The sequence below is a fragment of the Aedes aegypti genome, chromosome 2 (genome assembly GCF_002204515.2).
Source record: "Aedes aegypti strain LVP_AGWG chromosome 2, AaegL5.0 Primary Assembly, whole genome shotgun sequence".
NCBI classification, from domain to species: Eukaryota; Metazoa; Arthropoda; class Insecta; order Diptera; family Culicidae; genus Aedes; species Aedes aegypti.
The window spans coordinates 50,100,963-50,127,969 of NC_035108.1; the positions used below are offsets into that span (position 1 = coordinate 50,100,963).

General features: G+C 39.2%; 1 protein-coding gene across 2 annotated transcripts; it reads left to right on the forward strand.

Annotated features, from left to right (window-relative positions):
- The first annotated feature begins 3,125 nt into the window (after window positions 1-3,125).
- On the forward strand, window positions 3,126-26,394 carry LOC5567625 (G-protein coupled receptor GRL101). 2 transcript variants are annotated; one of them, XM_021840815.1, is made up of 3 exons: window positions 3,126-3,421; window positions 25,285-25,384; window positions 25,450-26,394. In XM_021840815.1, the coding sequence occupies exons 2-3, from the start codon at window positions 25,305-25,307 to the stop codon at window positions 26,207-26,209; spliced, it is 840 nt and encodes a 279-aa protein (XP_021696507.1). In that variant the 5' UTR covers window positions 3,126-3,421; window positions 25,285-25,304; the 3' UTR covers window positions 26,210-26,394. The 2 variants fall into 2 exon arrangements, with proteins under 2 accessions (XP_021696507.1, XP_021696509.1); XM_021840817.1 differs by lacking the exon at window positions 3,126-3,421 and adding an exon at window positions 7,371-7,597.
- Window positions 26,395-27,007: the final 613 nt, after the last annotated feature.

Below are 27,007 nucleotides of genomic sequence, written 5' to 3' on the forward strand. Positions count from 1 at the left end.
TGTAACAACGAGGACCATCTACTGCCATAAACGGATAGTTCGTAAATCGTCCGCATAGGTGGCGCCACAATCTAACTTTTCACTGTGACGTTCTTGAGACTTGGCTGAAAAAAAAACTGAATTTCATGGCTACTATGGAGGCTTTTTTAAACAGTTTTCTGAAAGTTTTTGGTCTACGACTCGTTATTTCTTAAAGTCGATCGTCCGTTCCGATTCCTCATGGAAATTAACTGTATTGGAGTAATATAATCATTGTAAAAAAATGAATTATCTCAAAAACACCAAAATATACCTCTCTGGAATTTTGACATCCGTTTCATCAAGTATTGCTCTATGTTGCCTGAAAATTTGAGCTTGCGATTTTTTGCGCTTTTGGAGATATTAAGGTTCAACAATTGCTCTATTTTTCAAGTTTCTTCATAATTTCTTAAGTATTATGCGTCGTATTATTAAAATTTTTCCACCAGAGCTTGCGTTTGTTATATATTTATCAGCAAAAAATATTATATGACATGGTTCTTAGAAAAAAAAAGTCAAATTCGGTGGAAAAAATCGTTTTTTTACTAATTTTCTCTAATTTTGCCAATAACTCGAAAACAGTAGGCTGTGGAATTTTGACGTCTTCAAAAGAGTTGTTTATTTTATCAAAATGAACAACTTTGCCGAACACGTTAAGTCTCTAGAACGTCACAGTAAAAAGTTAGATTGTGGCGCCACCTATGCGGATGATTTATGAACTATCCGTTTATGGCAGGAGGACCATCGTTGTTACAAAAAACTTTGCCGAAGACACCAAATACCGGAAACGCTTCGTTACCGAGTTATTATTTTTGTCCCGCCAGATTGCGTCCCTGGCCCATAGTGCAATGTTAACACATTGATCAATAAATGCCCCGTTTAACGGTAATAAAATAAATAGTTCACGCCGATATCTGTATGATAAACGATTTCGTCGGGCTTTTTTTTTTCAAGGCATGTGTACATAAGATTAGGTTTGATACATGCACTTCAGCGGTGGCAGCTACAGTGAGTCATCCGCACTTGAGCCGGCCCACTATTTACTCTTCACCTTCGAAATGTTTAAAATTAGGCTTATCGAGTAAGTTAAAGTAACAGCCATCGGTTAGTCAACATTATGGACCTATCGTCAGTCAGAGCCAATCGATAGGATGAGTGCCAAACTTGTTGTATCTGAAAGTAAAACCAGATAAAAAAAAAAACAAACGAGCAGTATCAGTAGTATGCACGATAAGAAATTTCATTCAAAAATTTGTATATAATTTTCGTGATAGGGAATGAATGATTTCCCAAAATATCTCGAACCGAGACAGAAATATCAAGTCCCAAACTAATGATACTTTCCAGTAATTTTTCTTTAGATGCATCAAAACGACAACATTCAAAAACAATATGATCTATGTCTTCATATGATTTATTACATTCACTAATATTTGAATCTGTGATATTCATGCGGTTCAAATGACTGCTACAAATATAATGATTAGACATTAATCTGGAAAAGGAACAAATAAAATTACGTCCAACCGGAAGATGTCGGAACCAGGGAAATACTTTAACTTTTGGATAAATGGAATAACAATATCGACTTTGGTCACTTGTATTCCAAGAAATTTGCCAATTATTTATTGAATGTTTTTTTTCAAGCTAGTAAAATATTCCGAATAGTTAATACCGCGTTTATATATTGTTCCACGAAAAACACCCAGTTTTGCCAATAACTCAGCCTGTTAATTACCATAAATATTGCAATGAGCTGGAAGCCAAAGAAATTTAATAATAAATCCTCTAGAATATAGATCATATAATAACCCTTTTATTGATAAAACTATATCTTCTTTCTTTTTTTGGCGTTACGTCCCCACTGGGACAGAGCCTGCTTCTCAGCTTAGTGTTCTTATGAGCACTTCCACAGTTATTAACTGAGAGCTTACTATGCCAATGACCATTTTTGCATGTGTATATATCGCGTGGCAGGTACGAAGATACTCTATGCCCTAGGAAGTCGAGAAAATTTCCAACCCGAAAAGATCCTCGACCGGTGGGATAAGAACCCACGACCCTCAGCTTGGTCTTGCTAAATAGCTGCGCGTTTACCGCTACGGCTATCTGGGCCCCTGATAAAACTATATGATAGGTTTAAATATAAAAGCTAATGGAATTCAAAGCTTGATTACAGCTCAGGCTATCTGAACACACCACAAATATATTAGGTGTATAATTTTTGATCAAACTGCATGTAAAATATAAAGCCTAATTTCGCCAATAACTTGAAAACAGAAGGCTGTGGAATTTTGACGTCTTCGAGATAGTTGTTTATTTTATCAAAATGAACAACTTTGCCGAACATGCCAAGTCTCTAGAACGTCAAAGTAAAAAGTTAGATTGTGGCGCCACCTAAACGGACGATTTACGAACTATCCGTTTATGTCAGTAGATGGTCCTCGTTGTTACAAAAAAACTTTGCCGAAGACAGCAAATACCGGAAACGCTTGGTTACCGAGTTATTAATTTTGTCCCGCCAGATTGCGTCCCTTGCCCATAGTGCACTCCAAGAACGAGCATTCCATTATAAAATATTTAAACTATTATTTGGATTCATTAGAGAAACGTTATCCAATAACGATTTGATTTGTAAATTTTACTCCAACTTGGACTGCTTCAGTCATAGTGGTGGTTTTGAACATTGCACCAATCATTTGATTCAATTGTTCAGATAGAAAATTAAAATCAGAGGGAGACATATACTGAAAGTAGGTACTTTTTCTGATGATTTTCCGTTAGATTTTTCGATAGACGAAGAGGCGGAATAGAATTTTCTGTATCGGCAGGGTTTTTTTTCCCATTTGATATGAAACAATTAGAACGGTTACTCGTAGTATGAAAAGGGGAGAAGTTTAAATTACCTGAAAGTTTCTTTTTTTTTCTTACGTTCAGGCGTAAGTGTACGGATCTACTTGGACACTGTGATACAGAAATTGGGCGATTTCGATGTTCCGGTGCGATGTTTTGTTATCTATAGATAAGGCGACTCATACAAAACTTTTCTCTCAGAAAGAATTCTCACTCTCGAGTAGCACACGACAGAAATGTAAATGGATCGTTAGTTTGCCACCAGCCACCGACGTAGTAAGATCGCAACTGGAAATTAAATTTTCTGGTCAATAAAAAGTTTAATTCAAATGATCAATCCAGTGTTTTAGTGCCCAAATTGAAGGATTCATTTCGAGTTATATAGATTTATTTGTACTGTAGCCTCTAACGAATTGAGGATTCTGCGAATGACGAGATATTTCAGACTAATTTAGTCCAACGCCGGCAGTGCTGTAGCTACTAGAAGTGTCATCCTGTCGTCATCCCAACGAAGATTGTACGTTCATCGATTGGTTCTCCGATGGTGAAGGTGAGTCCAGACCTGCCCAAACAATTTATTATCTTATACATATTGCCGTGGCGCGGTTTACCCCGACGGATTCTACAACTAGTTCTATCGATTTGAGTTTAACTGAATTACAGTAATTTCTCGATTATATCACGGATCCAAAAAATTGTGGCGTGATATCCCGAAGCATGATACATGAAAATGCATTTTCTGCCGGAAAAAGATGGGTCAAATAGATAAATGTTGGTTTTTTCAGGTTGGTTGGTTGGTTTGACTTTATTAACGAGATTTTTAGCCCTCGGCTAGTTCATCTCGGGACCAACGGCTTTACTTCCCTTCCGAACGAAGTCGTCACTATAACTTTTTACGTCATAAGTGACTATGTCGGGGATGGGATTCGATCCCAGGTCCTCGGCGTGAGAGGCGAGTGTTCTAACCACTACACCAGGTCCGTCCCCTTTTTGAGGTTATTTTTCTATGTAAAATTAGTGAACTTCATCCAATTATTGTGGCGTGTTAAAATTGAACAGAAAACCGTGCTAAAATCGAGAGTGATATATTGAAGCGATATTAAAACGAGCAGTGATAAAATCGAGAATTTACTGTATAACATTTTTTTTTATTTTCTTTACATGAATAAAATCGCACATGTATAAGCAATTGCTCTCAGATTTTGTAAAACAAATAATGTTTTAATTATGTTTTAACTTGTAACAAATTTGATGCAGCCTTTGTTATTATAACTGATATAATTATATGTACGTTACAATTTCCTCCATCAGCTGATAGTGCTTCTAACGAAAATAAAACAAAATGTGTTATTCGTAACAAATCTTGATATAATGGTGATACCATTTTGTTGTAATCCACTGGTCGGGTACTAAGTTGCTCTGCCGAAGACGCCATCTTTCTAAGAGCAACTTTACCAGTGGTCCAAATCACGGGTTGGTTCCAAATTTTTGGACCATGATAGAAAATTGGAACTTGCACCGGTGTTGCAAATAATGTTCCACTTTCATTTTATACCAGTTTTATGGTCTATTTTTTTTAAACAGGCTAGTTTCTTGGTCAATTTTTGGTCGGATTTGGACCAAGATTTGAGCTGTTCCAAAACTGGTTCGACACATGTTTGTTTACCAGTTCGGATGTTTCTCGCTGAAACAGTCACCGTCTCTAGGAACAGTATCGCTGCTGTTTTTTTAAACAATATTTATTCCTTTTCCAGAAATTCCTTTGGGGAATCCTCCAGGAATTCATACAGTGACTCCTCCCGGAATCAGCAGGTTATTTCTCCGGGGAATCCTTTAGGATTTCGTCCATGAATTCCAGCACGAATTTCTACCGGAATATATCTGAGGATTCCTCAACGAAATCCTTTTCCCGGAACCATACCGAAAATCCTCTATGATGTCTGATGATGCAGGATTTCTACCAAGAATACCTCTTTGAAATTCCTCCAAGGATTTCGTCATCCAGGAATACATCCGGGGATTTAGCCCAGGAATTCCTTCAGCGATTTAGAGATTTCCTCCGGGGATTTTCTCTAGGGATTTTTCACAGCGCTCCTCTAGAGGTTCTCTTTATTCTGTCGATTGGCTTCAGGAAATGTTCCGGAGATTTTTTCCAAGGATTCCTCCGGGGAGTTTCTACAGGATTTTCTCAGGGGATTTCCAATAGCAATGTCTCCAGGGGTATTATGAAATCTCTCCGAGGATTTTCTTCTGAAATTCCTTCGTTTTTTTTCAGAGATTTTATCTGGAGATTTCTTACAGAATTTCCCTGGAGAGTTGATCCAGAAATTTCTCCGTAAATTTACTCCAGGAATTTCTTCAGGATTTCTTCCGGTAAATTTCTCCAGGAATTCCTCAGGAGTTTTCCTCCAAAAACAGCTCGTGGGATTTCCTTCGGGGTTTTCTTCATAGTTCCTTCAGGATTCCAAGTTTCGATAAAAAAAACCGCAGTTCCTCCAGCAATTGCATCGGAGTCCCTGCAGGAATTACTTTGGAGGTTCTTGAAAAATTTCTCAGTTATCCTCCGATAGTTCTTTCGTAACTCCACCGGGATTTTTTTTCGGATTTTCTCTTTAATTACTCCTGGATTTTTTTCGAAATTTCTCCAGGAATTTTTAAGAGTTCCTCGAGTAATTCTTTTGGAATCCTCCGGAGTTCAACTAGGAATTCTCCAGGAGTTACTGCTTAAAATCTATACATTTCCTCCTGGTAATCCTCCAGAATTCCTTAGGCAATTTTTTGAGAATTTCTCCGGAAATTTCTCTATACGTCCTCCGATGATTCCTTAAGAGTTCCTCGTTGAATTCCTCCTGAATTTTTTTTTAATTCTTCCAGAAATTCCTTTGGATTTCATTAAGCAATTCTTCGGAACTTCCTCCGGATTTCAACTGCAAATTCCTCCGGAGTTCTTGTGGTAACTTCTCTGGAAACTTTCCAGCAAGTTCTCTGGATTTCATCGCGAAAGTCCCTCTGGAGCTTCACTGGAAATCTCTTCGTATTTTGTATTTAGTTTCTGCAGGAATTTCTCCGGAGTTCCTGCAGATACGCCTCTGAAGTTCCGCCAGAAACGCATCAGTAGTTTCTTCAGGAACGCATCCGAACTTCCTCCACGAACGCCTCCATAGTTCCTCTAGAAATAGCTTCAGAGTTTCTATATTATTTTGTCCAGAACTCCTCCAGGAAATCCTCCGGAAATTCCTTCAGAGTTCCTTCAATTCCTCTGGAGCTACAATGGGAATTTTTTAGCAGTTTTACGGATAAAGTCTTCGGAGCTGCACCTACAATCCTTCGGAGCTTCAGCAGGAATTCCTTCGGAGTTCCGCCGCGAAATCCTTCGGAATTCCTCCGGGAATTCCTTTGAAGTGCATCCGGGTACTCCTTCGGAGTTCCTTCGGGAATTACAGCGGAAATTCCTAAGGAGTTTCTTCCAGAATTCTTCAGAAAGTTTTCCAACAATCCCGCTGGCAGTTCCACCAGGAATCCCGCCATGCATGCGCACCGACAAAATTTTAAATCAACTAGCTCAAACAATGATAGCTCTTGAGTTACTGAACATCTTTGCCGAAGATGTCATCTTTCTGAGTAGTCAGGATCGTGAGATATTTGCACGGAACTCCGTAGTAGAATAAAATGCGTACTTGCGTAAGTAAAATTCGCGCGGCAACCGAAGGGTTAAAATTACACACCTGATGTGTTGATAAAGAAGAGCTCGATTTTGTGCGATTTGTTACTTCGTTTAAGCGTGTATATCACGGCAACGCGGATTTACTCAAACCTGAGTTGTTTAAACGCAAAACTGTAGTTGAGCCCAATAACTCAAATTTGGCTAAATTTCCAAGGCCTCCATTATGTACTTTGCTTTAGAAGTCATAAGAAAAAATTACTTAAATTTGGTTTTGATTCATCGCAAAATTAAGTTCATTCAACCCAAGCTGGAGAATAATGCATTTACCGTAATTTTGGGTTGACAGAATATTCGATATACTTAATTTTGGGTAAAGTCAGCTCAAAAATTAATTAAACTGTTTTTCCGTGTAGCGTAGGGTTGTCAGTGCGACTAACGCTAAATTGAGTTCACTGTCCGTCGACTACCGATAAGCAGAGATTACCTATTGCCCCTTGCATGGTGACGTCAGCAAAAAATCGCTCTCTTTCGCTCCTTAGAAAAATCAGAAACCAACGGTGCCAGTACCTGTCAGAGTTGATAGGTACCGGCGCAATTGTTTTCAAGTTTTGTTGAAGAGCGAAAGAGAGATAATTTCGCCGTGAAATGCCTAATACAAAGCCTTAGGGGGTCGTCCATTAATTACGTATGGGTATAGTAGTTTTCTTTCGCGTCATATGAATCATTTTTAAATTGCATGCAAAAAATGATACTGTTGCGTGGAGGTAGGCTCCTAAAAACCGCCTTAGTAATTAATGAACAACCCCTAACCGTTATCACGCCGAAAGGCGTTTGATTTTCATGATATCTCACATTGCAGTCCATGTTTTGAAGCCGAGTCGCCAGCCATTTTCTGTTCAAGTCAACCAAGTTCTTGAGAATATTGTGTAATGTGGATAGTTATTCAAGCTAGTGGGAATTCGGATTCTCAATTTACTGGGTTTTCGTTTGGCAGTAGGTCATTGAAAGTATTAGCCGGACATTGTCGGTTTGGATCTGAAAACAATAAGAGCGAGCTGAATTGTAAGTACCTAACCTAACACTTCGTTTCGTTTCAATTATTTGTAAAATCGTAATTATTCGTACTTGAGACCCAAATGAATATGGTGCAAATATCAAAGCTGTATGTGTTTTTTTTTTTTTCCAAAGAAAGTTGTAAAAACAAATGAGAACGTTTTTGCTGTTTTCGTTGCAATTTTATGCGATTTTTATGGTCTTTTTTCAGTTCGATTATTGATCGTATTTCTGAAACTCATACCGTGAGCCAACTTGTGCACTGTCATAGATTGCAAAACATGTGTTAAATCTGTTTATTAAAAGCGATGCCTATGTTGATGCCATGTTTGACCGACGAACCAATTTAACAGTTTGTGAAACCGATTTGACGGTTGACGAATCGGTCGGCTAAAATCAAACGCGGTTGATTTTGCTCAAACCACCGGTGGGCGGAGCCAAATGTTTGACGAACAGGGGTGTTCCACGAATATCGACGTCAGCATGTCAAATTGAAGCTTCGACGTCCCATGAACTGCCGATGCAGATGGATGGCAGTTCAAAATACATGATTTTAGGCAGTGTTGATGCCAAAGTGATCTATTAAATGTACGCTCTTGAGTTGTTTCTATAAATTTCACTAGTGTTTCTTCAACCGTTTTCTTTAGCAAATTCACCAAGGATTCTTTCAATATTCCTCAAGTATCCTCAGAATTATATTCAGGGAATCCATCAGCAGTTTTAGCTGTGATTCCATCAAAAGTTCAACAAGAAATTCTTCCAGGGATTGTACCAGGAATTCCTCCAGGTAATCCTCTTGAAATTTCATCAGATGTTCGTCTAGGGATTCTATCTGGAATTCCTTCAGGGATTTCATCAGAAATTCCTTGAAGGAATTCAATCAGGAGTTCATCTAAGGATTTCATCAGGAGTTCCTGAAACGATTCCATCAGAAGTTCCTTCAAGAATATCTTTAGGAATTCCTCCAAGGATTCCATCAGGAGTTCCTCTAGGGATTCTATCAGGAGTACCTTTAGGGCTTCTTTAGGGTGAAGATGAATCGAAGCCAAACCTCAAATTTTTAAGAGCACGGATCTGGAGAACTAAACATCCGTTCAAGCTGAAAACTTAATCGATTGGTCACTTGCTGGTGGTGACCAATCGATTAAGTTTTCAGCTCAAACGGGTGTTCGGTTCTCCAGATTCGTGCTCTTGAAAATTTGAGGTTTGGCTTCGATTCATCTGCACCTTAGAGTTCTTCTGATGATTTCATCAGGAGTTCCTCCAGGGATTCCATCAGAGGAGTTCCTTCAGAGATTCCTCCTGACATTTCTCCAGACATTCTATCAGGAGTTCCAAGAGGAATTCCATAAGGATTTATTCTAGGGATATCATAAGGAGCTCTTTTAGGGATTCCATCAGGAGTTCTTCAAGTGATTTCAACAGGAGTTCCTCCAATGATTTCATCTAGAGTGCCTTTCAAAATATCTTCAGGAATGCCTTCAAAGATTCTATCAGGAGTTTTTTTTTTTCACGGATTCCATCAGGAACTCTTTCAGGAATCATAATTAATTTCTTCAGAAATTTCAATTGGAATAGGAATCATATCAAAAGTTTCTTCAGAGATTCTACCTGTAACTTTCCTAAGAATACATCAGTAGTTCTTTTGGGGAAACTTTCAAGAAATTGCAAGCGGAATCTCTAAAGGGAATTCCTGCTGATATCTTGTGTAGAAAGGTTTGATAGATTCTTTTGCAATATTTCTCGTGGCATCTCTGTAGGCTTCCTGGTGAAATACTGGAGTAATTCTTGGTGGAATCCCTGGAGGAACTTCATAATGAATCCTTGGATAAATTCTGGGTAGAATCATTGTAAGAGTTCCTGGAGTGAATATCTGTATATATTTCTGAAGGAATTTGTAAAGGATTTTTTAAAGTAATTTTAAGAGAATATCGGTGCAGGATTTTTTTGAGGAATTACTAGGGAAACCACTAGAAGAATCACTGGAAGATTTTTGATGGGAGCAATTCCAGGTGAAAGTTTTTATGAAGTTTTTATTAATTCCTTGTAAAGGGATTTCTTGAGCATTCTCATTAAACATCTCTCGAGAAATTCATGGAGGAATCGTAGAACAAAATCCTGATAGATCTCTTTCAAAAACTTCTTAATTCTGACTAAAGGAATTCTTATATAGAGAGGATTTTTCGGTGGAATTCTTGAGGGAAATCACTGAAGAAATCCCTCGGGATGTTTTTGTATCAATCCCTGGAAAAATCTTAAAATAATATTACTAGTAGAAATTCCTTAAAAATATTACCAGAAAAATTCCTGGTGGAACTTCTGAAGCAACTCCTTGTGGAATTAAGGGAGGAATCCTAGGAGGAAGCCCTGGAAAAAGTCGTGGTAAAATCCTTGGAGGAATTTCTGGTGATGAATTTCTTGTGGAATCCCTTGAGAAGTATCTGGAAAAAATCGTGATGTGATTCCTGGGTAACACGTGATGAAATGCTTGAGACAAACTTCTAGAGGAATTCCTGATGGAATTTTTGAAAAAAATGTTATATCAATCTCTGGAGCAATTCTTAAGGCAGCCTTGGAGTAAGCTCTTAAAAATTACTTAAGAAATTACTTGAGTATGTTTTTGGACTAATCTTCCTAGGAAGTGGAGGAAATCCGCAATAATTTGTAGAGGAAGCTTTGGAGAACGCCACTTGAAGGTATGCCTTGTTGAATCTGTTGATAAATGTCTTGAGGAATTATTGATAAAATTCCTGGTAGAGTCCCATGAAGAATTTTTGATGGAATCCTTAGTATAATCCATGGATTTCTGGAAAATCTTCAATGTAGAATAACTAGAGGAATCCCCTAAAAGATCCTGGATAGAATGTTTCAAAAAATTCCCATATCGATTACTGCACAGTATATTTCCCGGAAGAGACCCCTTATAATTTAAGAGTTTTGCCGGAATACTTCGTGTGCGAAGTATAACTGGAATTCCTCATCGATATACATTTCTTCCGGAACATAAATGTTGAAACTTCTGCTGTTCTTTACTACGGTCATAGCCAAAAAAATCGTAGAAATATTCTCCCCCACAGCCACAGAATTCTAAAACATAACAATCACATATTCACTATACTATGACTCTCTGTGTGAATATTTGTGACTTTCATTTGTTTATTTTTGTTGACGTTTTGTTGCCTTGATTTTCGACTAACTTGAGGGCAGAGTCAATGTTGGTCAAACCGTCTGAGCGTCTGTAGGCTGCATAATGCCACGCTGAAGCTACGCGCTAATGGAAACCTTACGAATGCGCATTTTTTGCTTCAGCATTTTTTACTATTTTAAGCCATTTTACGAGACGTTTCGGAACAGCTGATCCTCGAAATAGCGTCAATTCTGTTTCGATAAAATTTAGCGTGATTTTTAACAACGCCTCATCTTACCAAATGGAGACATGGAGAAAATGACAAAAAAAAACAGATCCAACAATGTAGTAACAAACATTACACTTAGTTATTGTATCAGCTACCTCTTTCATATAAAAGAACCTTTTGTGATCAGAAATATTTTATTAATTTTTCTCCATTCAAATTTTCGCCTGTATAAAAACTTACGCCAGAAACGCGTACAGTCATCAACCATCGACATCGCGAAAACTGATGAAGATAGTTGAAAAGGTAAACTTTACTCCCAGGTCTGCTGTCTTTTGACCTGCCTCGTGGCTGTTTCTACTATTTGATAGAAAACATGTTTGGCTATCTGATCATAATTAGAAAACACCATGAAATAATGTTTTTCGCATCTAAAATCGCTGTTTTACTTAACATGGGCAAATTACTTACAGTTCCCCTGCGGTTCGTTTTCGACAGCATGGAAATCAAAATCAAACGTGCATTACAATCCCAATGATTCCGACGTCGTCGAGCAAATATGTTCTGATCAAGTGTACATAAGATAAGGCTTTTTGGATACATTTTGGCGACGAGATAATGACGCCGTCTTCATTGGTCTCTCTGGTGTGAGCTACTATAGTGAGTCATTCTCGTTGAGCCCACTATTTGTACTTGGGTTTTCAAATATATTTTATATTTATCCTTAAACTTCACAAAGGATTTATTCAGTGACGAATCACAATGCTTCCTCCAAAAATTCCAACAAAAACCCCTCCTAAGATTTATTTAGGAATTCCTCCAGCGAAACTTCAGGAATTTCTAACCAGTGTCTATAGTGATTGTTTTCCTTCGATTCCACCAGGAATCCCTCTAGAGTTCTTAAAGCGATTGCTCAATGAATCCCTTCCAAGAAATCAATACAGGAATTCCATCAGAAATTGCTCTTATCAGTGATTTCCCTAGGCATATCTCCAAGAAATCCTTCAGCGATTAATCCAAACATTCTTCCAGAGATTGCTTCTGGGATTCCTACACAATTTTTGCAAGACATTCATTCAAAAAATTCCTACAAATATACATGCAGGGATTTACTCCTGGAACTTTTACTTTACATTGATTCTACCCAGAATTTCTCCAAGGATTCATAAAGCAATTCCTCCAGGGATTCCACTACGAAGCTTCCGGGAAATCCACAAGAAATACTGCAAAGAATTCAAAATAAACTTCCTACCCAGGTCCTGAGAGGTTACTCCACGTTATTCTCAGGAGATTATTCTGGGGAATTTTAAAAACATTATTTTCCAGTATTTCTTTCAAAGATTCTCCCTTGTATTCCTGAGGGGACCCTACGAGGCATTCGACCTGGGATTTTTGAAAGCATTACTCCAAGAATCTATCAGAAATTTCTCCAAGGATTACTAAAGGAATTTATCCATTAATTTCTTCCTGTATTTCTTGAAAGATTTTTTCCAATGAATCCACCAGGAATTACCTTAGATAATCCTGCTGTAAAAGTTCTTCCAGAGATATATCAAAGAATTTTTCCGGTGATTTGTTTGGAGATTCCTCCAAGGATTTCACAATCAATTGTTCCATGAATTTTTCCAGAAATTTTCAAAAAAAAAAATTCTTCCATGTGTTCAACCTGAAGACATTCACAGAAATGCTTTGTTCAATCCTCTGAGTAAATATCGGTGAAATCCCTGGAGCAATAATCTTTTGAAATTTTGTAGAAGCTCTCCTGATACCTATAGTAGAGAAAGATATGATTTCTAGTTCAACCGTTCGTGGAAGTCCTAATGGTCGATTCTCTTTCGGAAATATTGGTGGTTTCCCAGAAAAAACTTTTAAACTTGTGGTTTTTACGTTAGTTTCCTGGATTATTTTCTCATAACCCTGCAGAATTTTATGAAGGGAAATCTTAATAAAACCATTGAAGTATTTGCTGATAGAACTTTTGGCGAAACTCTGGTAGATTTGTCCGGTGGAAATGCTAGCGAAACTCTGGTGGTATTGCCAGTGTTAACCCTGAAAGAACTTCTGGTAAAATTCCTTAAAAAATCCTCTGTAGAAAAATTACTGGTGAAATTATTAAAGAACATACTGGTGATGTCACTGAAGGAATCACTGGTGGAATCTTTATGGGAAATTGTGGTCAAATCCCATAAGAAATTCACTATGGGATCCTTGGAGATAATCTTAGCAGAAGCCTTGGAGGATTTTTTCCAGAATGTTTTGGAAAAAACCTCCAGAGAATTTTTTGAATCCCCGGTAAATTATCCCTTTGAGAATTTCAGCTTAAATACTTTATGCTTTGCCTGGTGTAAATCATGGAGAATTACCTGGGTGAATTCCAGATGCAATCCATATGGGAACATCTGGTGGAATCCTTATATAATTCCTTATTAGTTGAAATACTTAGAGAATTTTAGAGGAATGGTAGATGGAATCCTTAGAGGAAATCCGAACGGAATTTTTGAAACTATTCCTGTTGGAATCACTGAAGGAAATTTCAGAAGAATCCTTAAAGGATTTTTTGAATCCCAGAGGAACTCCTCATAGATTCACTGAAGGATGTACTGATGGATTCTCAAATAACTTGTGAAATGCTCATAAGACATTTTTGGTAAAATTGCTGGAGGAATTCCTGAAAACCCCCTTGAATCCCTGGAGATATTCCCCGAGCGATTCCTTGAGAAATTCCGGAAGGAATCTCTTGAGTTATTCCGGTAGTAAAATCCATATAAGAAATTTCTGATAAAATCCCATGAGGATAACCCAAGAGCATCCTTGGACACGTTGAATGCTTGAAGAATTTCGGGAGGCATCTCTTGAAATTCCTAAAGAAACCCTTAGAAGAATTCCTGATGGAATCCCTGACAGAACTTCTGATGGAATCCCAAAAGGTGTTCACATTAGAGTTCCCGGAAGTTTTCTTCAATGAAATCTTAGAAGTATTTCAAAAGGAATCCATGGAAAATCTTCTGATGAAATCCCCGTCAAAACTCCTAAAAAATCTATTGAAAGACTCCTGATGAAATCCCAAGATAAACTTCTGTTGTAATCCTTGGAAAACATTTGATGTAATCCCTTATGGAATTTCTGATGGAATCCCTAGAGAAAGTCTTGATAGAATTTCTGTAGGAATACCAGGTAGAATCTCAGAAAGAACTCCTACAGGATTTCCTACAGAAACATTTGATATTCTTGAAGGTTCCTTCCTGATGAAATCATTGGAAGATCTCCTAATTAAATTCCTAGAAAGACTCCCAATGGATCCCCTAGAGAAACTCCTGCAGTAATCCCTAGAAGAACTTCTGATTTAATCCCTGGAGAAACTTCGAACGGAATCTCTGAAGGAACTTCTGAGGAAATCCATATAGAGTGCAAACTCTGAAGGAACTTCTGATGAAATTCCTACAGAAACTTTTGATAGAATCCCTGGAGGAATTCTAGGTGGAATATCTGAAAGAACTTATAATGAAATCCTCCTGAAGATATCCCTACAATAAACTATTGATGTAGTCCCTAGAAGAACTTGTGATGTAATCCCTGGAGAAGTCCCAGGTGGAATATCTGAAGAAATTTTTGATGTAGTTTCTAGAAGAACTCCTGAAGGAATTCATATAACTCCTGATAAAATCCCTTTTAAGGTTCCTAATGAAACTCCTGATATAATTCCTAGAGGAACTCGTTATGATATCCCTAGAAGAAATCCTGACGAAATTTCTCGAGGAACACCTGATAGGAATCTCTGGTGGAACTCTTGATGGAATCTCTGAAGGAACTTTTGATGGAATTCCTGGATGAACTCCTGCGTGAATCTTTGGACAAATTCCTAAAGTTATTATTGAAGGAACTCCAGATGGATTAAATGGAGGAACTCCTAATGAAATCTCTTGAAGACCTACTGATTGAAATCCTATAGGAACTCCTGATGAAATCAAAGGAGGAATTCCTGTTAAAATTTCTCGAGGAACTCCTGATAGAACCCTTATGATTCCTTATGATATGCCTAGAACAAATCCTGAAAGAATTCCTCGATGTAATCTTTTGAGGAACTCCTGATGGAATCTTTGGAGGAACTTTTGATGGAATCTGTAGAGGAACTCCTGCTGAAATTCTCAGAAGAACTCTCAGTGGTACTCCTGATACAATTCTTATAGGTATTACTGATGGAATCCTTAGAGGAATTCCTAGAGATATACTCGAAGGAACTTCTGATGGAATCATTGGAGGAACTTCTGATGTAAGATCTCTAGGAACTCTTGATTAAAACCTTGGAGGAATTTCCGATAAGATTCCAGATGGAACTCCTGATAGAATCCCTAGAGGACCTTCTGATGATATCCCTAGAAGAAATCCTGATGCAATGTCTCGATGAACTCTTGATAGAATCTCTTGTGGAACAGCTGAGAGAATCTCTGGAAAAATTCTAGGTGGAATCTCTGGTGGAACTCTTGATGGAATCCCTGGAGGAACTCCTGATGAAATCCCCAGAAGAACTTTGATGGAAGTCTTAAAGATATTCTTGATAGAATCCCTATAAGAACTCCTGATGGAATCCCTATAGAAACTTCTGATGTAATTTCTTGAGGAATTCCCGATATGATTCCTGATGGACCTCCTGATAAAATCCTAAGTGGAGTTTTTTAATGGGTCCCTAGAAATAATCCTGATGGAATTCCTCGAGGAACTCCTGATATAATCTCTGGAAGAACTCCTGATAGAATTTCTTGAGGAATTCCAGCTGAAATCTCAGAAGGAATTTTTGATGGAATCCCTGGAGGAACTCCTGATGAAATCTCCAGAAGGACTCTGATGAAAGCCCTAGAGATACTCCTGATAGATTCCCCATAGGAACTTCTGATGGAATCCCTGGATGAATTACTGAATCTCTGAAGGAACTCCGGGTGGAATCCTTGGAGACACTTCTCATAGAACTGCTAGAGAAACTCCTGATGGAATTCCTAGAGGAATTCCAATTGAAATCCCTGAAGGAAATCCAGATAGAATTCCCGTGAGAACTCCTTATGGAATCCCTAGAAGAATTCATGATAGAATCCCTAGAGAAACTGCCGATGGTCCCATGGAATCCCTAGAGAAACTTCCAATGGAATCCTTAGAAAATCTTCCGAAGGAATCCCTAGAGAAATTTACAATGGAATACCTAGAGAAACTCCTGATGGAAATCCTGATGGAACTTCTGATTGAATCTTCGATGGAATCCCTGAGAGGACTTCAAAAGGAAGTTCATTACCTGGATGAATTCTTTGTGAAATTTCTGATGGATTCCTTGTACAATCCCTGGAGAAATTGTTGATGGAATCAGCGGTAGAACTGCTGGTGTATTTGCTAAAGTAATAGATTATGGGAAAACGCCAGTGGAATATATAGAAACAACTCTAGAGCGCATATTTGCTAAATCATCATGTCGTCGACGCTGTGTAAATTCATGAATTTTGACTTGCCACCCATCTGTATCGGCAATTCATGAGACGTCGAAGCTTCAACTTGACATGCTGACGTAGATGTTCGTACAACATCCCTACAAACGGTACGATCTTTTCGTCGGTTTAAGCATAATCAAACTCGTTTGATTTTGGCCGACCGATTCGTCAACCGTCAAATCGGTTTCACAAACTGTCAAATTGTTTCGTCAAGCAGCATCACACACGGTCAAACATAGCACCAACATGAGAATCAACCTGGGGGTGGAGTCAATGTTGGTCAAACCGTCTGAGCGTCTGTGGGCTGCATTACGCAAAGATTTTTTGTCAATATCAATGCATGTTTCATGTACAGCATCATTTGTTTTGATGTTTTTTGAGGCCCATCGTCAGCAGACACCAAGTTTGGGTGGCAATTTGTGTTAAGTTATTGCGATTTCATATGATGCTTTCTAGATTGATATATGATCTGTCAGTTTATACAATTTAACGGCCCAGATAGCCGTAGCGGTAAACGCGCAGCTATTCAGCATGACCATGCTGAGGGACGTGGGTTCGAGTCCCGCTGATCGAGGATCGTTTCGTAAAGGAAATTTTCTCGATTCCCAGGGCATAGAGTATCATCGTACCTGCCACACGATATACACATGCAAAAATGGTCAATCGGCAAAGAAAGCTCTCAGTTAATAACTGTGGAAATGCTCATAAGAACACTAATCTGAGAAGCAGTTGGGACGTAATGCCAGAAAGAAGAAGAAGTGATTCTATGTTGCACTATTTACGACATGTTTTGCTGTCAAGACAGATTGTCGTTTATGAATCGCATTGGGGATTTATATACAACTTGTGTTGACATTGATAACGCCTTATTTGGCATCTTGTGCGATTTTGATTTTTGACGTTTGGGTCAGCAACTAGACGAGCAGTTGGGAAGAATCAACGTTACTGGAGACGTCGACAGCCTGTGGGACCCTATCCACGAAGTTGTGACAACAACGGCGCGGGAAGTGATTGGCACTGGTCAACGACGAATACGAAACGACTGGTTCGATGAAGAGTGCCAGAGAGTGACAGACATGAAGAATGTCACCAGAAGCCGTATGCTTGTGGCCGGTACCCAACAGAACGGAGAGCGGTACAGGGCAGCGAGAGCCGAAGAAAAGCGAATCCAACGCAGAAAGAAAAGGCAGCACGAAGAAAGAGTGGTAGCTGAAGCTCAAGAAAGCATGAACCGGAATGATATTCGGAGATTCTATGCAACGGTCAATGGTGTGCGACACAATACCGTACCAGTGCCCACCATGTGCAATGATCGAGAAGGGAATTTGCTGACCGATAAAACGGAGGTGGCTGCCAGGTGGAAGAAGCACTTTCAGCAATTTTTGAATGGTGAAAATAGGAATGTTGTGAGGAACAGGATGAATATTGATGATGACGATCAAGCTGTGGACCCACCGAGCATAGGAGAGGTTAAAAAGGCTATCAGCGAGCTGAAGAACTGTAAGGCTGCTGGGAAGGACGAGATCCCAGTTGAGCTTCTCATGCACGGAAGTGAGAACCTTTATCAGTCGACCGAGTAGTACTGAAGGTATGGGTGGACGAAGAACTGCCCACCGGCTGGTTGGATGGCCTCATGCGCCCAATCTACGTTAGGAAAATCCTGCTAGGTGAATTAACGAATAGGAGCAGTTGGCACGCATCGAGTAGAATCACGCCACGCGGCAAGCCAATCAGGTGTTAGGGCGCTAAGAATGCGCTAGGTAAGCATAATTAGCAAATAAAAGTGAGCCAGCAGCGTGGCTCACTCTCTTTCTTGGTCAAGCTGTAATAGTAGGTAGTTCCATAAGTAACCTGTGTGTGAATAAATCTTGTGTAGTTTAGTTTTTAAAAACTAATTCGTTACGTGAAAATCCCTAACTGGTGTCAGAAGTGGGATCGCGAGTGCTTTATGGTGTTTAAAAAGTGATATCAACAACAGATCCAGCCTCAACGCAGAAGCTGACCCGTAGAAGGCACACGCTCAACGCAGAAGGCAACCGGACGACGAACGATATCCGCCATATATCGCAACCCACAGATGTTATTTGGACTCACGTAAGTTTCACACATTTTTTTCTTCTTTTAAGTGAATACAGTGCAAACGCGTTTCATTCAAATGGCTCCTACCACTAGGACCGATGAGATTGAGCAGCTCAAAACGATTGTTAATGAGCTTAAGGCGCAGCTCTCAGAGCGTGCCAGAGATGACCCATTTGAAATGGACGATCTTCGGTCCGAGTTGGCCGAATTGCGTACCCAAATGGCCATCAGGAATTCGCAGGGTGGAGACTTATTTAAACTCCCTGACCCTTTCAAATTCCTGTCCGAATTTACGGGCAATAAGAAAGAACTTTCAGCTTGGCTGGAAGAGGTCGATGACCTATATAATGACTTTAAAGTCAAGACCCAAAATGGGGGATACTCCCTCAGTAGCCTTTACATAAGGGCGATTAAAAACAAAATCAGAGGGGAAGCTCGCACATTATTATGTGCTAATGGCAACCCTAACACAATTGACGGTATCAAAAGAATACTCGTCGAACATTACGGTGACGAACAAGATTTCACCACAAATCTATCTACCCTTTTCCGCATGCGCAAGGGTGATAGGACCCATGCTCGTTTTTATAACGAGATTAAAGAAACCAATACCAGATTGAAAGCTAACCTTCAATCAAAACCTCTTACAGGCCACGAAATAATTGAAATTATCACAGTGGCAAAATACCTGGATAACATCCAGGAACCACTGAGTTCTATTATTAGGAACTCAAAGCCGCGAAATTTAGAAGAAGCATACCAAGCGGTACTGCTGAATCAAAATGCGGAAACACGAAATAAACCCCAGTACTCTAATCAAACCAACTCGGGGAAATATAAACCATTCAGACAGAATGCACATACTGCAAACGCGAGTAGCCAGCAGCAACCGCAATCCAATACCTCGCAACATAAACAATCCACGTATAAGAAACCAGCCTTCCAGCCGAAGCCACGCGCTGAAGCGCATAATAACGAGGTGGAAGAGCTAAATGAACCGGAGCCCCCTATTGAGGTTCCTACCGAAAACGATGAACTTGAATATTCCGATGAGGAACTAAATTTTCAGACTGCCAGGAGACAGAAAATGAAAACGTGAATTTCATTCCCTATGTGCGTTTCCCGACAACAAAAGGAATTTTAAATTTCCTAGTTGATACTGGCGCCAACAAATCTTATATTAACCCCCAATATGTGAAGAAGGCAAAAACAGTGTTAAATCCGTCCGTTGTAACCAATAAAAACGGAAAATTCTTTATCGACAAAGTGGTTCACGCCAATCTTTTCTCTGACAGTTTCTCCGAGAAACTGCCATACTATGTTTTTAAGTTCCACAAGTTCTTTGATGGACTTATTGGATACGAAAACTTATCAAAAATGAAAGCTGTGGTTGACACCAAACGCCACCATTTGACAATTGGCAATAAGTCATACGAGTTTTCAAAATACTATCCCTCTTCAGTCAACTTTCATATTCAAGAGAACTCTGTCGTCCCCATTTGCACCACAAGCAATGGCACATTTTTGATTAGGGAGGAAATAAATCTATCTCCTCAGGTTACGTTGAAACCTGGTTTGTATTCTGCTGAAGGCAACAAAGCCATGGTTCATCTTTCAAACAAATCCAAATCAACTGCACAGAAAATAGACCCGTTTTGTAATGACGATTTCGTAGTGAGAAGCGAGAAACCGTCCAAACTCAACTTTCCGAGTGATCATCTGAATGACGAAGAGAAGGCTCGTCTGATTCAGACCCTGAGTCCTTTTAGGGACGTATTTTTTCAAGAGGGTAAAAAACTAACCTTTACCCATCAAGTAAAACATAAAATCACGACCTCTGATGACACCCCTGTCCATCAGAAGACGTACAAGTATCCTTATCACCTACGACAGGTGGTAGCGGAACAGATTCAAAAACTACTGGAAACAGGAATAGTTAGAGAATCTTGCTCGCCCTGGACATCGCCCATTTGGGTAGTGCCCAAGAAAATAGACAATTCTGGGCAGCAGAAATATAGAATTGTAATCGATTACAGGAAGTTGAACGAAAAAACTCCTGCCGATCGATATCCCATTCCAGAAATCAGCGAAATATTGGATCGACTTGGCAAAGCGCAATACTTCACGGTACTGGATCTCGCTAGCGGTTTCCATCAAATCGAGATCGATCCCGCTGATATTCCAAAAACAGCCTTCAATGTAGATGGAGGTAAATTCGAGTTCGTTCGAATGCCTTTCGGGCTGAAAAATGCCCCAGCTACGTTTCAAAGGTTGATGGACTCCGTGCTTCGAAAGCACTTAAATATTAGATGTTTCGTCTATATGGACGATATTATAATATTTTCGTGCTCATTAGAAGAGCACCTTCAAGATATAAGGAAGGTGTTGCAGACTTTAAGGGAATCCAACTTAAAGATACAGAGTGATAAATCCGAGTTTCTTCGGAAAGAGGTTGAGTTCCTCGGTCACGTGGTGACTACGGAGGGGGTCAAACCTAATCCCAAGAAGATCGAGGCCATTAGAAACTGGCCACTACCGAGGAGTCAAAAGGAACTGAAATCATTTCTGGGAACTATAGGATACTATAGACGCTTCATTCCCAAATTCGCTCACATCGCGAAACCAATGACTATCAAATTACGAGGTAAAACAAAAACCATAGATGTCGACCATGATTATGAGAAAGCTTTCGAAGAACTTAAGAAGATCATGACGACCGATACCCTATTAGCTTACCCTAACTTCGATGAACCGTTCATATTAACGACGGATGCATCAAATGTTGCCATAGGGGCAGTCCTTGCCCAGTTACAGGATGGAAAGGAGCGACCTATTGCATACTTATCCCGTACACTGAGCAAAGCCGAAGAGAAATATTCCGCCACAGCAAAAGAGTTGCTGGGTATCTACTTTGCAGCGAAAACTTTTAGACCATATCTCTATGGAAGAGAGTTTTCCATTTATACCGACCATGAGCCTCTTACCAAAGAGCTAAAATTAACCGATTCAACTGGAAGAGTCACCAGACAAAGACTCTACCTTGAACAATTTGACTTCAAACTAATTTACAAAAGAGGTAAACAGAATGTCGTTGCTGACGGACTGTCTAGAATCCCTCGCAGTGAACTTAATAATCAAACCGTTCTCGAAAATGAATTTTTCGAGAACGATCCTGCGTATGACCCCGAAATAATCAACCAATTTAAATTACAGATAATCCTTAGGGTCAGTGATGACAACAAGAAAAGTCCCCATATTAACATTTCAATATTTCCAGGATATACGAGGCATATATTCCATCAAAAAGAATATACCGAGGAGGATCTCTTGAGGATTCTGAAAACCTGCCTAGTCCCAGGAAGCAATAACGGAATATTCGCTCCCGTCAACATCGTCCTATCCTGTAAACGGATAATCTCAAATAACTTTAACCCCGGCATGAAGATCCATTTCTCAAATTTAAAACTTCCGGACATAATTTCCGAGAAAGAACAGACCGACTTCATTAATAAATGTCATAACTTCAACCACAGAAGTTGGAAAATTACGTACGAAGAAGTAAAGAAGTCAGTGTTCTTCCCCGGAATGATCCCCAAAATTAAGAACTTTGTAAAAAACTGTGAAGATTGCAAGTTTTCGAAATACGAGCGAAAACCTTTTAAGATTGAGATCGCAAGACGTATGTACGAAAAACCACTCGAAAATATCTTCATTGATGTTTATGTTAAAGAGGGTGAAAAATTTCTGACGCTCGTCGACTCTTTCTCAAAGTTTGCTCAGATTTATAAAATTTGCAACGAAACATCGGAAGAGCTTATTGAAACCCTAACTGAATATTTTAAAACATTCGGAATACCAAAAGTGATCACATGTGATCAAGCAACTTCATTTAGAAGCCAAAATTTTAGAACATTCCTGGAAACACACGGTGTTGCCATTCATTACGCTAGCAGCAGCAACAGTAATGGCATCATCGAAAGGTTCCACAACACACTACTAGAAATGTATATGGCAAACAGGAAGAAGGTGGACGAACTAACACTCTACCAGGGACTATCTCTGATCACAGCCATTTACAATGACAGCAAACACTCCACTACGCAACTAACTCCCCGACAGATCATTTTCGGTAACTCGACCTCACTAAATCTCGACGACATAAATTTAATGAAACAACAAGCAATTATGACGGCTAGGGATAATATTTCTCAGGAAGTTCGGAGACATAACACAAAACAAGCTACAGGATCCAAAGCGTACGAAAACATTAGGTCTCAAGAAATCTTAGTTAAAACAAAAGCCAAGCCGTCTCCATACCATGATAGATACAGGATAATAGAAATTAAAGAACAGGACAAAAAGACGCTGACGGACACAACGAATATCAAAATACATAAAAAACACATTAAAAAACCATTCTAATGATGAGAGCTCACTCTCCCTCTATTTGATTTCAGATTATGTATCTTGATTTAAACGACCTGGACCGACATAAGAGTACACGACTTAAACCGTAACCCTATCGCCATCATACCTCTAGGAGAAGCCAGACTAAGTAACAGTTATCTACGAATAGTTCATCCCATAAACTTAAAACAATTAGGAGACTACATTGCAGAAATTGACGATGTGGCGCAAGACGCTATCAAAAACGACAAACCGCTTAGTAACATCCTAAAAATTAAACTTCATAGACTGCATGCAATTATATCGAAAGTAAAGCCCGCGAACAGGAATAAACGTTGGGAAACTCTAGGAAAGGCTTGGAAGTATATTTCGGGAAGCCCTGACGCGGAAGATTTAAAAATTATAAACGCAACAACAAATTCCTTGATTGATCAAAACGATAGACAAATTAGAATCAATATAGCAATCGAACATAGACTTAAAAATATTACAGAAAAACTCAATTCCTTAATCAAATATCAGGATAACTTGACAGCAGGAGCTTTAGATGGATTTGACTCGGTAAATATAATTTTCAACTTAGATGAACTTATCTATCAGCTAGAAATCATAGAAGAAGCAATCACCCTAGCCAGGAAAAACATCCCCAGCAGCCGCATCATCAGCTCTCGCGAACTACTCACCGCCAAGCAGTTTCTTTCTCACGAAGGCCTCGAGCAAGACATGCTAGACAATGTACTGGATATCGCCAGTGTGTACGTAATCTACAGCAAAGAGATGATCATTTATACCCTCAAAATCCCTAGGATCAAGAACGTTGTTTACAAACTGAACTTTATCGAACCAGTTGTACAGAACAATCGTAAGATTCAACTAAGCGCAAATTTCTACCTCGACGGACCCAAACCGTATCTTTCAAAAACTCCATGTTCTAAAAGCAAGAACTTGTTTATATGTTCCAGCTCCCAAGTAGAACCATTAACAGAGTGCATTGAACAACTGATTACCGGAAAACCAGCCTACTGCAATGTAGAACGGACGTACGGAAAAAATTTCATCAAAAGAGTGAACGACGCAAACATTGTGGTTAATGCCGCAGACCTCATCATGTCATCAAACTGTTCGGCTCAGGAACGTAAACTTCAAGGATCGTTTCTCATACAATTTCAACAGTGTACACTGAAACTCGACAACGAGGAATACGATAACAGCGTTTACGAAGCGCAACCTCAATCGTTCATTCCAACTACAGGCTTGAAGGTAACTCCAGTTAAATTGATAAATCGACTCCCATTGGAGCTTTTACAGGAGCAGCACTTGGAGCACCGGGACAACATAGCACACCTCAATCTGACATCCAACAACATTCATTGGAAAGTTAATTTATTCGGGTGGCTGTCTTTCGGATCTTTCTCAACCCTGATGATCATCATTATTATTGCCATCATCATCGGAGTCCTGAGGACCGCTATCTGGAGGGGAATTCAGACATCAGCATCTCAACAATCTGCACATGCTAAACAACAACCGGAAGAAGGTAAATCATCCGAGGCCAGCACAGATGTTACTTCGACGAGGTATCCAAGGTTGATTCCACAACCGTAATTTAGAAAGCCGAGGACGACTTTCCAGCAGACGGGGAGCCGTTAGGAAAATCCTGCTAGGTGAATTAACGAATAGGAGCAGTTGGCACGCATCGAGTAGAATCACGCCACGCGGCAAGCCAATCAGGTGTTAGGGCGCTAAGAATGCGCTAGGTAAGCATAATTAGCAAATAAAAGTGAGCCAGCAGCGTGGCTCACTCTCTTTCTTGGTCAAGCTGTAATAGTAGGTAGTTCCATAAGTAACCTGTGTGTGAATAAATCTTGTGTAGTTTAGTTTTTAAAAACTAATTCGTTACGTGAAAATCCCTAACTCTACAAGAAACCGCTCGAGGAGTTCTGCGAATGATCCATTATGAAATGAATATGAAAATATGAAATTTTTCATACCAAAAGCGTTACGGACGGGGAGAGGGGTCGAAAATTGTTAATTTTAGCGCTACGTAATAAATGGATGCTACCCATTCGATTTACTGAACAGTAATAATGCTGTACATGTTGGCTTGCGGAATGAAGCCTATACGGAGAGCGTTGAGGTTCTTATAGAGTTTGCGCGTTTCCTGAGAGAATTTCCGCTGTATATTTGTTTAAGCTACTCTATCTCTGCTGAGCGGCAATTTATATTGGAAAATATAGAGCCTATGGTAAGCCTTTAATTACCACCATGTTAGTACCGTTCTATATTTTGATGTATTCCATGCTGCAGCACCAATATCCACGTTGCATTATTTTGTCTAGCTTAGTTTGCTACATACTAATCATTATTATTGTTTTTATGTTTTCAGTTCCACATACATGATTTATCATGATGCGTGTTGCTTGCCTTCTTACACTATCGATTTTGTCCACTTGTTCCGGGATTCCTATTGAACTTGAAAATCGGGCGTAAGATAACCCACATTCAAACTGCCTTCATGTACATACTAAAAACAGATTATTTTTATCCTCAGAGATCTCATTTTAAACTACAAAAACCTCACCGAATTCGACGTTTCTTCGGCCACATTGACGGAAGTCATATATCTTTCACTGCAGGGAAACAACCTCATCACGTTTCCTCGCTACATTAACCACGATCTGCCGGAAGTGGAAAGGATAAAGCTAACAGACAATCCACGAATCACTTTCCCATCGGATGGATCTCCTTTTTTGATATCGTGGAGCCTTATTGAACTGGAACTCGAAAGCTGCGGGATACAAGAGATATACAATGAATCACTCAGCTGCCTGTACAAGATGGAGGAGATAAACATGGGAAGCAATCTGATCAAACAAATCGACAAAGACGCCTTCCGGGAGAACCATAACTTGCGCAAAATTGATCTCAGCAACAACAATTTAGCAACGGTCCCGATTAACATGTTGAAAGGTCTGGAAAGAATGAAGGAAATCGATTTCAGTTACAACAGGAACCTTGCTGCACGTTTGAATCGCCCGTTTCTGATGAGCAATACTCTACAAATTTTGAAATGCAGCTACTGTGGGTTCAGAGAAACGACAGAGATTACATTCGCGTACTTGCCAAACCTCAGAGAACTACGCTTGGAAGGCAACCTGCTTCTGCGGGTCCCGGTCCTCTTGATTCCAAACATTGTAGTAATCGGAAAAGATCCGGACAGTGTAATGACGAATTGTAGAATACTAGCGTCTCGTGTTTCGAAGGACCATATGAAAAACGACGAATTTATTTGCACTCTTTTGTTTTTGTAGTTTTAAGATCAGCATCTTTCTCGAACAAGCATGGTGATATTTAAATTCGAAATTCGGAAAACTCGAAAACCTAACTACGAAAAGAGCCAAACTCATAAAATAACCTTAGCTTTACCCCTCTACCGGCAGCTTCATTTTTGAACCATAACCTACGTATGTATCTCAGGCTATAGAATTTTTATCATATTCGGATATTCACTATTCCAAACAATACTTTAATGAGAGTATGTTGTGAAAAAATTAGGAAATTTGGAACAGCCGTCTTTGAGTAACGAGCAATTATGTTGCTGGTACCACGCTGGCCAAATAAAATCTTGAAAACTTCAAAAAATCTCATATCGTAATTTTCAGATATCTCACAGCTGAGAGCTGATCCTTACCTTCCTTCCATGGATAAATTCTGTAAGACTCTCCAAAAGCTTTTCCTCCAGAGAATTTTTGCAAATCATCAGAATTAAGAAGATATTAGTGGATGAATCGTAGAAAATTTTTTTGGAATATTGTCGAATCGAAAATAATTATATAAAATTCTAGAAGAATTACTCGAAGGATGTCAAGAATCAATCAAAGTATTCAAATAACACTTTGAATCATCCTGCTTGCTAATAAAGTGCTATCATACAATTGAAATGCCCTACACAAATCGTATAATAGCTCTATAATACAAAAAAAAAACGCTAAAAAGTGGACTAGTTGTTAATTGAGATCTGCAGGTGTTACTACTGGATGAATTACAGCGAGAATGCTTGGATGAATCTTGCACAAAATTTAGTGTGAAATTATGAAAGGAAACCAGAC